The sequence below is a fragment of the Equus quagga genome, chromosome 20, assembly GCF_021613505.1.
Source record: "Equus quagga isolate Etosha38 chromosome 20, UCLA_HA_Equagga_1.0, whole genome shotgun sequence".
Lineage (NCBI taxonomy): Eukaryota > Metazoa > Chordata > Mammalia > Perissodactyla > Equidae > Equus > Equus quagga.
In genome coordinates, this window is record NC_060286.1 from 13,674,408 (window position 1) to 13,688,363 (window position 13,956).

The window sequence follows — 13,956 nt, forward strand, 5'->3', positions numbered from 1 at the left end:
AGTGGGTGCTATTGAGAGGTACAGATGAAGTATGATGGGGTTAGAGAGAGGTTACCTCAAGCTAGAGAAATCAGCAAAGCTTTCTGGAAGAGGTGGCATTTGTATGGGGTTCAAAGAGTAGGTAGGATTTGGACATTCACAAATGAAGGGGAGAAGGACGATTGCCAGGATGGAAGCTTGTGAACAGCTGAGGCAACCTGCATGGATGCCCTGTCCCAGTCCCTTTGTCTTGAATCATGCAATATCCATGCTGCAGGAAAAAAAAAGTCCGTATTTGCTATTATGTCTTCTGCCTCATTTGCTGTATTATCTCAGAGAAGTGAATCAATCTGTGCATGATAAATTAGGGGCTGCCGTCATGGTAGTTAAAAGCATGGGTTATAGAACTGGGTGTCCTGGGTTGGAATCGTGGCTTCAGCACTCATAAGCTACCTACCTCAAAAGGTTGTTTTAAGGAATTATGTTTTCATAATAAGGTTTGTATCATCACCATTACTGTAGGAACCCCCTGTAAGGCTCCCCTACCCACCCCAATCCTATAGGACTTTCTACCATTTTAGATCCATTACTCTACTTGGAGAGTCTTTTCTTTTTATTGCAGTAACCTTGGTTTATAACATTATATACATTTCAGGTGTACATTGTTATATATTTTGATTTCTGTGTAGATTACATCATGTTTACCAAAAATTTTTTTTTTTTTTGGTGAGGAAGTTTCTCCCTGAGCTAACATCTGTGCCAATCTTCCTCTATTTTTTGTGTGTGGGATGCCTCCACAGCATGGCTCATGAGTGGACTAGGTCCCCTGCCAAGATCTGAACCTGTGAGCCCAGGCCACCGAAGCAGAGCACACAGAACTTTAACCACTCACCTGTGGGGCCAGCCCCTGAGAGTCTTACATTAGTATGCAAACACAACTGAAAGGCTAACACTGGAAGATTTAAATCAGCTGTCACTTTAGAGCTAAACAAAATTAGCTGACAACTTTATTTACTCAGAGCAAAATAGGTTCCTGAGGGGAGGGACATAAAAGAAGGAGAAGAGGGTCTGTTATGGGGAGGCCAGTGAGCTCCAGAGGTGACTTCTCCTTCCACATTTTAGAGTACCCAGCCTTCTGAGTTTTCACTAGTAAATTGGGAGAAAGCTTCTGGCATACAGCACAGGGATAAAGTGAAGAACAGTGAGGAAAATGCCCATCGATCATTTTAGGAGGCTACAGCATGCAAAGCCCTGGACTTGGCCCTATAGAAGAGGAGGGTGTGGGATCAAAGAAAATGCCCCTGATCTTCACAATCTCATTGAGCATTCAGAACATACATCTAAGAAATGAATTGAAGTAGAAACAGATAACAGTCATTTAAAAAGTACAAATTCTCACAGTGCAAATTGAATCTGCCCAGCCCATAGTAGCTACTCAATAAATGTTTGTTGCTGGATGGATTGAATGAATGAATGAGTGCCCAAGAATGAGGCTCATAGTAGAATGTCAAAGTGAAAAAAACCCCATAGGCCTAAAGGCTCCTCTGTATTGTCTGTCTTCTGCCACAGAATATCAGCTCCATGAGAGCAAGGACCTTGTCTGTCTTGCCCCCTGCTGTATTCTCTGCACGTAGCACAGTGCCTGGCACAAAGGAAAGTGCCAGTAAATATGAATGGATTGAATAAGTACATGGATGGATGAGTGGATGGTACAAATAATGGAAATTACTTCCAGATGGTAGTGGGATTTGGAACCCAGCATCTAGTACATAGTAGATATACCTTAAATGTTCCTCAAAAGAATTTTAAAATATTAATGACCACTTTCCTCGTGAGAAAAGGTAAAGAGAAAGAAAGTATATTCATTAGAGTGTGGTTAAAGTCAAGCTGGTCTGATAGGAAGGAAATGTTCAAGAAAAAACAGCCTGGCTACTTGCTGGAAGTGGGATTAATGACTCACAATCCCACACACCTGCCTTGTGGAGCGCTAGGCTCTCTGAGCCACTTGTGTCTGCACTCATTCTTGCCCAACTACATATTTCTGTGAACCCTCAGAGGGTTCCAAAGCCAACTTCACACACTGCACACAGAGTTGATTGTGATGAAAATTTTTCACTAGGGCCCTGGAGTTTTATTAACCAAGCAGGCCCTCCCTGCATGGCATTATGTATTGAAGAAGATAGAATGACGCTTGCCAACAGCCCAAGTCAGACAATGATTAGAACACCCCAAATTTATGGGCTGACTGAACATCTGAAACAGAGCAGCCTAAATTATCTGCCAGGGAGAGTTGTCTCCTATAGAAAAGGATAATTTATAGTTTGAAAGGCAGAAAGGCACAAGGTATTGATTCAACTCTAAAAAAGGGAAGGGTTTATATGCATCCACAAAGATACATGGCAAGCATCACTTTTTTCTGAAATCTGCTGGGCTAGAAAGCCAATTTACACTTCCCTTCTCTACTATATAACATTACAGAATCTCCAGATCAAAAAAACTCACATTAAATGCAATATGCACCTTCATGCCAGGCTTCTTACCATCAGGTTTGCATTGAAGTGTTTGTGGCCCAGGTTGCTTTGGGTATCTAACCACACTGATGGTTCTCCTCCAGTTGTTCTCCTGTTTGAAGTTTCCCTTTTGGAATTTGACTTTAATCCAAACACACTGCACCAAGCATGGTTTGCTGAGTGAAGAGGAGGGCAGGACCATCACTTCCCTTGTTCCAATACTGTGTCTCTATTGATATAACCCAAAACCACACTAGATTTTTGTGAACCACGTCTCACTACCGACTCTTGTTGAACTGTAGTTAACCAACATTCTTAATCCATTTTCTAAATGCTAAATCTCGTCTCCCCCATTCTATAGCCAAGAGTTGGTCCTCTATTCTCAAGGACAAGGCCTTACATATATTTCAATAAAATTGCATCCTAAAGATTTGTAGCATTTGTCCCAACACTCTAACCAAATTGAGATTTGTTTTGATATTACAATTGTTTAATCTACTATATTAACTCTTTCTCTATTACCATATTCAGTATCTCATCAGTGGGTTTTGTTACGTGATCCACAGGTCCAAATGTCACCTTTTCAGTGAGGTCTTCTCTTACTACTCTACTTAAAAATGACCCCCTCCTCTGATCCGATAGACTTCCTGCTCTCTTTCCCTGCCTTTTTTATTGTCCATAGCACATATAATCATCTAACCACATATTTTATTATTTATTATCTCTTTGCTTCCTTTAGAATGTAAGCTCTTTTGGGGTAGTAATTTTTATCACTTCTATTCCCTGCTAGATCCCATATTTGTTGTATGGATGTGGTTGAATACATCAGTGTCCTTATCCGGGTCAATAAGAATGTTGAATGTGACAGGACCAAGGCTACAATCCAGTACATTCTAGTAGAGGTTGCTACCCCTCACGAGATTGCTTTGATCCTGTGGTCACTTACAAATCCACCTAATGGTATTAGCATCCAGCCCTACTTGTCTTCAATTTAACCAGAAAGCTATCAAGAGTTTGTTACATTTTCTGCTGAAAATGAGATATTTCGCATTGGTGGTAGCCCTCTAATCTATCAATCTGGAATTTCTTTCCACAAAAGGGGAGTGAGATTCATCTGACACAACTGATCACTTCCACTTTCCAACTGTGCACAAAGCATCCTTTTGATAACCCATTTTAAACCCTGCTTGGGAAGGGCAGGGCTTTAATTAGTGACCTGTCCAAACCCCTTGATTCCCTGAAAGGGAGGTCCTTCCAAGTGTGAGGTCCCGCCAGTTGAAGTTGTCCTGGCTGGGCCTCTGGGCTTGTTCACAGAGTGGGCATGTGCTCCCTGGGAGAGGAAATTGTCAGATGATGGAGGTACCACCACTGGGCTGGAAGGCCTAGGCTCAGATGCCATTTGTTGTGTTGCACTGGAATAGCACATCCTTTTATTTCTGAGTCTCAAATTCTACAGTCTATAAAATTAAAACGGTAATATAGTTTTAAAAAATATACTTTTTGAACTTTATTGATTATTATTTATTTATACCCTTTTTGTTTCACGTCCAATTGCTTCATGCAGATAATAAAGATCTGAACTTTGGCATATGTTCAGTTTTTTTCTGTTGCTCTTTGACCTCAAGGATGTATGTTGCTCTTATCTATTTCCTTTTTCCCTATTCTTTCTGACAGAGCAGTGGTTTAGGCCCTGGTCATCTCATCCCTGAATTATCGCTATGGCCTCCTAACTAGCTCCAGAACTCCCATCTCTTGCTTCTCCATCTTAGACTCTTCAATCAGGATATTTCTTGGAACCCAGCTACTCAAAATGTGGTCTATGGACCACAGTATCAGCATCTTCTGGGAGCTTAGAAATGCAAACTCTCAGGTTCCCCTCAAAACCTACTGAATCAAACTGCATGTCAACAGGACCTGCAGATGATTAAGACCTACATTGAAGTTTGAAAAGCATTGCGCTCTCTTCTACTATGCCATTCCTCTGCCAAGGGGCATCCGTAAACTTCACATTGAGCCACCCCCAAACTATCTCTGTCAGAAAGGATCACCTTAATTTTCAGGTGAGATGTTCTTGACATGAAGATGTAAATACCCACCTATACCATGTACTTATTGGTTCTGAGAATGATGAGCAAGTTTATCTAGATAACTTTAGAGCAGTTGTAAAAATTATTGAGCTTCAACTTGAGGTGAATCTTTCTGATAAAAGCAAAGTGTATTGATTTTTGAATGAATGAAAGTTGAGGGGTACTTGGAAAGCATATGTGATGATTGGTTAGAAATGTTCTTGTTAGTTTGACATGGTGACAGGCATTTTATATATTTAATTTAATCTTCACAATAATCCCATTCAGGTGGATGTTGTTATCCCCATTTTACATGTGAGGAAACTGAAACTCCAAAATTTAGGTTGTCCAGAGCACAGTTTTGGTTGGAATTCAATCCATGCCCATAGAAATAAAGACAGCCATAATACAGTGGTTCAGACAAATGGCTCTGTCCTGAGGTGGATAGGTGAGCCCAGGTGGGAGGCACTGTGCTTTATGAGGTCACCCTTCTCCTGTGTTGCTTCCTCATCGCCCAGGATGTCCATGTCCATGTGGTTGAAGCTGGTTCCTGCCCTTGGGAAGAGGGAAAGGGAAAGTGAAGAGCACATAGTTTTCTTAAGAAGACATAATCTGGAAATTCTACCTGTCACGTGTACTCACATTCTGTTAGTCAAAGCTTTGTCACATGGCCACACCTAGTTGCAAAAGAGGCAGAGAAATGTTGAAACCTGGGGACTTATTAACTAAAAGGAAGGGTGAGGGGGTGGTGGCTACCAGGGGAAAATTGCAGGCCTTCCCATGGGCACCACCCAGCTGATTAGAGGAAGAACCTAGATTCAAACTCCATGACTACAACCCGTGATCGTTCCCCCCATCATTCCATCATTTCTCATAGCTGACAGTCAGTAAATGTTTGTTGAATTGAAACAGATTGAGATATTGCATGTAAGCCTTTTGGTTACTTGAAATTATTTCTTCCTTCCACCTTGTCTCCCTGATTACCTAAGCGGCTCTGTGCCACACTGTCACTATTTTTGATGGTGTTAATTTGTAAAACAGGAAACTGATATTCATCTGCCTGCAGGAGAAGTGTTGTAATAAAATAATCCATCAGTCCTTAGAGGTTCTGCAGAACCATATGAAGTATGACAATGAGTGTTAATGATACTAACTTGTTAATGCCCAAATGACCATCACTTTAAAGTAGGTATCTTCTTAGGAAAATGCTATTACCCAAAATATTTTTGGTATTTTGTGTTGGCTGGTATAGCAGTCAACTCTTGCTTCAATAATGCTTCATGACAATAACACCAAAATCTCAGAGGCATGCAGTCATAAGCATTTAACTAATGTGTACATGGCTCTCCTAGGATCAGCTATTTAGGCTGGCCCTGGCTGGCCAGCTCTGCTCCAGATGTCTCTCATCCTCCTTCTGAGATAGCAGATTCGCTTGGACATATTTTTCTCTGGCAGTAGCAGAAGCCTAAGAGAACAAGTGGAGATCACGAGGCTTCTTGAGGCCTAGGCTGAGAATTGGTACAACCTATTAGCCAAAAAGTCATGTGGCCGCACCCACAGTTAAGGGCTGTGGGAATACTATAAACGTTAAGTAACAGAAAAATGTAGTCACATGGCAAAGGGTAAGAATACAGACTTGGTGAAGAGTTGAGGAAAACAAAGCAACTGATCATGGCTTTGCTTATAGCAAGTTATTTTGAATATTTACAATGATGATAAATCTTTATCTTTTAAGGATAGCTTTGAATTTTTAAACTTTTTTAATTTTTCTTATTTTTTTTTAGTAAATAGCTAAGTTTATGGATAAAATCAGAGAATCAAGCTAGGTTTATCTTTGGGCAGAAAGATAACTGTTAAGCCTGTGACTTAAAAGAATGAAACGTTTCTAGAAGAATATGGCATTTGGTGGCTGAATAGTTGGAATAAATGCACAGCCTTCCAAGATGATCAGCCGATTGAAGGAATAATACTCATTTGGTTCTAAAATCATTTTTTTAAAAATTGACCTTATAGTTTGTAGTCATATGGTACCACTTTGTCTCAAAGTGGAAAGGAGAGGAGACAGAGGCAGAGGCCCATCTCTAATCTCTCCTTTGACTAACCCATAATATGCTTTATGTGCAGATTCTCATTGCCAAGTCTCCTCTGGCTCCCTTTACCTCATTTGTCTACACCATCAAGAAGGAAGGCCTGGTTCTTCAAGGTAAGATTCTTGGATTAAGCCATTTCTTTAAGCTGATTATGCTCAGTGCTGCCCATTGCTGGTGATAATTACTGCTCTGCTCCTGATCGAAGCTACTTCAGGATAGAATCAAAGGTCAAGAGGAGTTGGGCAATGATATTTATCTTGATGAGATAAAAGAGATTGGCAATTGTGGCAAGAATTTGAGACAAAGTAGACGTGGGGCTGAGGGAGAAGTATAGAATTTCCTAACAGAGTGAGACAACCAAAGAATAAGGGTCAAACCAAGCAAGCTAGGAACTGCCACCACCCCAGTCCTCTTCACAGATCCTACGGACTGAGGACCCAGGCAGTAAGTCTCTGACACCAGCCTGGAGGACCCAGCACTGCCTCAGAGCTCTCTCACTGAGCAGCTGAAGAACCATCTGGACTGGCAGCCTGTGGGGCACTTTGTCATGGCTCCATGAGCCCTACTTCCTCAGCCTCATGGTTAGTCTATTTGCTTTCCCTGTGCTCATGTCCTGACTGGGGACGAGGCCTTGCTAACCTGCACCTTGTGTTACTGGCCTTGGAAGGAGCTGAGGTCCGACTCACATAGAGCACCCCAAGGCCGCAAGTTGGCACTGACTGATCTACTATGGTGGTTCACTCCCAGAGACTGGATCCTCTAGTGACTAGGAGAGGCATCCAATGGCAGATCTGTCCAGAAAACAGTGAACGTGACGGGGTAAATTCAGACACCACTGAACTTAGGGTCAGATGTCCAAACTGGTCTATAGATGAAGAAGGGTCCCCACAGAAGAGCTCAGGATACACTGCTGTCAGGCAGGAGGCCCCATCCACAGAGATGCATAGGTGAACATCTAGCCTGAGCCACAGAGGAGCATATTGTCACGGCTGTCCATTGGAGGAACATCTGCCCTTTAGGATTTCGTAAACTGAATATTTCTCCCGGGTTTGTGAAACAGGGCAAGTCCCTGCAGTATGCCCGTGGAGACACATTGCATTGCAAAGACCTAGCAGGGATTTTGTGGGGCAGGCTGGAGAGTGTATGCTTCTGACTGAGGAACAGGCCTTCCCTTTCCTTCCCCTTCTAAAATGTCTGCTTCTTAATGGGCCCAGAAAGCAGAGTGTTTGTTTGGTGCAGCTGAGCTCCACAGCAGGGACTCGGGTCCAGGGAAATTTGGGGTAAGAACTACTGACCTTTGGCTCTTAGCCTTTGACTTATGCTATCCAAGTTCCTTGGTAAATATTTTTTTTACAATTGCAAATATTGTTTTCTGACAAAGAAGCAGAGATTTTAGGACCAGATTAAGCAAAGCAAACAGCAGGCCCCTTTGTTACATACTCTCTAAGGGTGTAGAAGTAATAAGCAATCAGAAAGCTGGACTTGTGTTTACCCAGTGCACAGTGTGGCTTTTGACTCTTCATTTTTAGAGGCTTTCTTAAAAGATTAAGAGTCTAGTAAATAGCAAATTTAGATTTCAAGAAATTCTATGGAAGATTACAAGACAATTTCAGGAGGAAAATAGCCACTTCTGCCTAGAGGGCTCATACTGACAGCCTTGATATGGTGCCCGTATCTTGATCACTGGGCATTTTGGTAAATAGCGTTTCAAAGGCTGGTCTAATTTGGATAACTTTTAGGATAATATTTACAGGAACAAGATCACAGAGTTGCCTCTCTGAGGCTCGTTGCTAAGATCATGATTTCGACAGGAAAGAGGAAGTTGTTTAGAGAAAGTAGAGGCTGGAAATACAATGAATTGGTAGAGGTTAAAAAACTGTAAAAAAAAAAAAAAAACACTATTAGAAAAAGTTGGAAAACAGGAGGAAGTGGATTACTAAAAGAGGCTGACCTACAGCTGTGTGTCCAGGAAAGAGAAACACTCAGGAAAGTGTCAAATGATGCAAAAACCCCAACCAGTAAATAAAAATGTCTAGGAGATCGCAGAGCCTCACCTGGTTGCTTCGAAGCTGTTTTCTCCATCTCCCTCCCTGAAGGGATGACACCTCCCTCGGAGGTTTCCAGAGGCAGTTGGAACCCTTCCTGCCCTGAATTCAATGCCGCTGAATGCAAACTTGTGGGCACTCCCTCCCCTATAGCTGTGTGCTCCTCAGACTTCGAGAAAACAAAAAGGAGCTCTGATCCTCAAAAAATGAGGACTCCTCCTTTATTGGAGAGACCCCTTGGATTTCTGTTCCAGCTCTGCTATGTTCTTGAGAAAATTTCTGACACTCTAGTCCACTTGAAAATGACAATGTTGACCTTGATTCAGTGCTTTGCAAACTGTGCTGCAGCCCATTGGTGGGTCATGAAATGAAATGAATCACAACCAGCATTAAAAAAAATGAAATAGAGGAGAATAGAAAATATCAGATTATATCATACCTATTGTATTGTTTTGTGAAAAGTTGTGTGTGTGTGTGTGCATTATGAGTTTGTGTACAGAGGTTGCAGTGCAAAATGTTGTTCTTACTTGAATTATAGTCAGGGCCTGGGTGATCTCTAAAGGCCTTTCCAATTCAGTTTTATCTGATCCTCCTAGGAGATGCTGTACTTAATAGTCACTTAGCTCCGTAGAGCTATACCCTTGAGATCTGCACAAACCGGAACATAAAAGCTTATTTTTTCACCAACTCTTACCAGATGACTGAGCTAAAAAACACCTGCACAACTCCCCCGGTTTAAAGCAAAGAAACCTTTGATCCCTGGGTGGTAACCTTGGAAAGATACCAGCAGTCAAGGCTAAGAAGCTTTCCTTGTGTGAGGGTTGCTGTGGCATGATAGCCCAGAGGTGGTACGAAGGTTGGTACCCAGAGCTCCAGGGGTAATATGCACTCCATGTCCGAGGGGCGTAGAGACAGAGAGGGGAAGAGTGAGGCCAGCTCCTGTGGTACCAACTAAAAGGGAACTGCCAGCCCAGCCACATTCCGTCTTTGTAATGGAGCCAGCCTGAAGTGGTGGGAAAGAACAATCAGGACAGCCTACCCCTTTGGAGGGGCGGGGCTGTTAGTGAATGTGGGAATGATCCCTCGGTGCCTTTTATCCCCTTAGCAAGCACCAAGATTCCTCCTGGTCTGCTAACCAGGAGGTTTTATAATACCTGAAGAGCTCCTGAGTGCATGAGCAGAGGGACAGAATAAAAGGTGAGGCCCAAATTCGATTTACCGGCTCCACAGGCCATTCCCCTCACCAGTTCTTAAGGATTAGGATGCTGACAACAGCCGGCAACTGGGGGCCCGAGACCTTTCCTGCCCCTTTGTTCACTGGGATGGGAGGGACAATAAAACGGCAGGCTGGAGAGACGGAGGGGCTTGGTCAGAGATTTCTCAGGCTGCTTTTTGAAACACTTGAAGGAGCCTGGTCCGTGCTATTGTTATAGTAAAATAGAAAGCGGAACTATTCTCCTTTTGCAAAAAAAAGAAAAGAAAAGAAAAGAAAAAGTAAAAGAAAGAAAACCCACCCTCCCAGCATCTTCAGGAGGCCGCCTGGCTCAGGCCATTACCATGGCAATACCATGCTCTTTGCATCTTCTTTGTCCATCCTGCACTTGTTGGGGGTCCTGGCCTCTCATGGTTGGGCTCAAGACTGGAAATACTTTGCCCCAGAGGAGAGGGAGCTCACAGCCACCAGCTTCCTGCTGGCTCAGACTCTGAGAGGAGCCAGGTCCCAGCAGAGGGAGAGTTGAGCCCTTTTATGCAACTGAAGTGGGAAAGGTATCGGGGGTGTCCGGAGGATCCCATTAATCCATTTTTCCTTTGTCCCCCGAGTTCACTATGAAAGCCCCAGCATCCAATGGGTGGAAAAGCAGAGATTTGGCAAGCTCAGAGTGAGGCTAAGGGGTGTCAGGACCTGGTAGAGAGGGAAAAGCAGGAGCAGGCTTTGGGAATTTGGGTTAAAAGTTGGTTTTAATGGAGTGGGCCCACAGAACCTCATGCCAAAGGGAAGGGAGCGTTTACAGTGGACTCCCACCTGATGCACATCTGCCTTGGTCGTCTCCTTCGTTTCCCCAGTAAGCCCCAACTGTTATGCCCCCAGAACACAGCTGGGACCCCTGGGCCTCTGTGTCAAGACCAGGAATAAAGATTCTATAATTGTAAGCAGCCAGATTATTGCTGATGCTGCAGGAGGCCTAGGCAAAACCCAGGGTGGGGCTCTCCCAAAGCCATCTTGGCTTTTGAGAGACACATGGCAATAAAGCCTGAGACTTGGTAAGACTTGGTAAAGAAGCAGATCCTAAAGGAGGGGCTGGCCCAGGAGAATGAAGAGGTCTACTCAATGGGGCTGCCTCCTTGTTCACTCTTCCTTTGGCCTACACTTTTTCTTTTCCTCAGGAATCTAGGGAGCATTTAAAAAGCAAAAGCCAGGTTCTTTTGAACAGGGCAGAAGATAATGGCTTAGTTTCTCGGGACAAAATTGCGTTTTTTCTATTGTTTTTTTAAAAAATCAAGATCTGCAGGCCAGCCCTGTGTCCTAGTGGTTAAGCTCAGTGCACTCCACTTCTGTGGCCCAGGTTCAGTTCCCAGGCATGGACCTACACCACTTGTCAGCAGCCATGTTGTGGTGGCAACCCACAAAGAAAACAGTGGAAGATTGGCACAGATCTTAGCTCAGGGTGAATCTTCCTCAGCAAAAAAAAATCAAGATCTGGTATGACAGGTTGAATTTGGATTCTGGTGCTGTCCTCTACTAGTTTAAGTTTGAATGAGCAGCATAAACCTTGGGATGGGACTGGGGCACCCTTAGATAAGTCCAGAGAAGGTTCTGGAAATGAAGCTACTTTCCCGTTTTTCCAACCACCTAGTGTAGGGACTCAGAAGAAACCAGAAAACAAAGAAACAATGATTTTTTTAGAGCTGGAAAGCTATGTGCCTCATTTTTCTTGTAAAATCAAGAATGCTTGTTTGATCACCTTTTGAAGCATATTGGGAGAGGCATTAATCTCCTCTATTTGTTCCCTTGTCACAAAGTCAGCTTAGAGTCTTCTACCTCCTTTTCTTGGTCACTGAACCAACTGGATGATTTATTGAAAAATTCTTTTCCCCCAAATACCACCATCTGAGTTCATCAGATTTCAGTTTGAATCAGTAACCTATGTAAATGTTTTCTGCCCAGTGGACTCAAAGTGACCCCGAAGATTCTCAATCTATTTCCATCCAGGTATGGAGGTGTCTGCTTGGTCAGTACCACCCACACACCTGGCACAGTCTGGCATTCTTGTGGGAGCCTGGGCAAAGAGCCCTGGGATTTGACGGAGCAGAGAGAGTGAACTCCCCGCTCAGGGGTCACATAGAGGAGGGCAGAGCAGGCCTGTCACATTGTCCCCAGGCTGCCAGGTGCCACTGCACCTCAGAGAGCTCGTCCAGGCCAAGGCATTGTCCTTTGGGACTTCTTCCTGCCTCTCAGGGAGGAGCTTCCCCCGGGAAATGAGGAAGGACTGCCATCTGCCCAGTTTTCTTCTTTTCACATGCATGCCACTTCCCTCCCTCCACGACAGCTTCTCACACTGGCCCCTGCTTTGTTCTCTTCCTCTACTCTCTTCTTAGCCTCAAAGGGAGGTTTAATTTTCAGTGTGGAAAAATATTTTAAATACAGAACAGTACAGAAAATAATAAAATCCATGAATCTAACACCCAGAATTAACAAATATTACAATTTTGTCATATTTGTTTCAGATTTTTTTTTAAATATAGGAATAAAACTTGACAAAAGTCAACACTCCTTTGTACCTGTCCCTGGTCCCTCCCTACCCCACAGTCCTCCACAGAAGTGAAAGCTTTCCAGGGTAATATATCCTTCCCCTCCTGCTTAAAATCTTTTCTACATATATGTGAATCCAAACGTAATATTATGATTTGTTTCGAGTGCATTCCAAATTTGCATAAATGGCTTATTGTACACGTTGCACAACTTGCTTTGTCACTTAATATTATGTTTTTGAAGTTTATCCACATTGCTACACAGAGATCATGGTCTTTCACTTTAATTGAGATATCCGTATCCATTGTATGAATATACCACATGTTATCCATTCCCCTACTGATGGAAATTTCAATTATTTGTTAAATTAATGAATTCTTTTGCACATGTTTCTTGGTATGCAAGTGTGAGAGTTTCTCTAGGTATATATCAAAAAGTGGAATGACTGGTCAGAGGATATGCATTTTTATCTTTACTATATATTCCCAAATTGCTGTCCAAAGGGTTTATCAATTTATGCTTCCTTGGGAGCTAATGAACCAATTTCTGTTCAGCTGTGTATAATTATAAGTTTATTGTCATCTTTCCATGTGCATTTTTTTTATGCATTCCTTATAGAAGCCTCTTTTATCTCTGCAGTTGGGGGTATGCGCTCTCCAGAGGGATCTTCCTCCTGGTGCATGTGCTTCATGCATATACTTAAATGATTAACTGACAAAAATGACTTTACTCCTCCTAAAGTTAGCTGCATCCACTTCCCAGAAAGAGAGCTTTTAGTTTTGTTCACCACCTTTATTTTCAGGTGAAGGAACTGAGTTCCAGAAATGTAAAGCGGTGGTCGCTGCCTCAAAACTGAGTTTTGTAGCCCTTTCGGAAGACTCTGCCTGGGATCCTAAGATTTTATAAAATTAGAAATGGATTGGGGCCCCCTTGTTTTTCATCATGGCAGCCCCTGTTGCAACTTATCTCTCAGGCTTCATGAGCCTCTGTTGGGATGTTCCAGGCCCATCCTGAATCTTGAATCTTGAAAGTTCCTGAGTATAGCTGGGTCATAAGTTTGGCTGGGTGGAATCACAGCCTAAATTAACAGTGGTGTACAAGATAGAGGTTTGCTGCTTTCTCACATGGCATTGTGAAGGAATGCAGTCAGAGCTGGTGTAGCAGTCTGGCCCCACGTGTTTGTCCAGGCTCTTAGCTTGTTGCCCCATCACACCTAGGATGTTGCTCTTGTTGTTCTTCCAGAATGACTCAGCATCATGTTCTCTATCCAGGTAGCAGGATTTGTGTCGGGTAGAGATTGGTGGTGGAAGGAAAGGGCACGCCCCTTTCTTTAAGGATATTAACCAGAAGTTATACACATTATTTCTGCTTATATCGTGTTGGCCAGTCTGTAGATATGTGGAAAGAAAGGCTGGAAAATGTAGTTGTTTATCTGGGTGGCCATGTGCTGAGCTAAATTTTGGGAGTTCTTTTACCATGAAAGAGAAGGAGAGATGAATGTTTGCTGACACATCC

General features: G+C 43.0%; 1 protein-coding gene across 8 annotated transcripts in view; it reads left to right on the forward strand.

The window, feature by feature from the left end:
- Positions 1 to 13,956, forward strand: part of LOC124231003 (DNA repair protein RAD51 homolog 2) — a 560,668-nt gene that overhangs the window by 534,012 nt on the left and 12,700 nt on the right. For all 8 annotated transcript variants that reach the window (XR_006886344.1, XR_006886345.1, XM_046647615.1 and 5 more), the window contains one exon: positions 6,680 to 6,758. Coding sequence is in view for 6 of the 8 variants with exons in the window: in XM_046647615.1 (XP_046503571.1) it covers positions 6,680 to 6,758 (79 nt within the window). In the remaining 2 variants the exon portion in view is untranslated. The remainder of the gene's footprint in view (positions 1 to 6,679; positions 6,759 to 13,956) is intronic.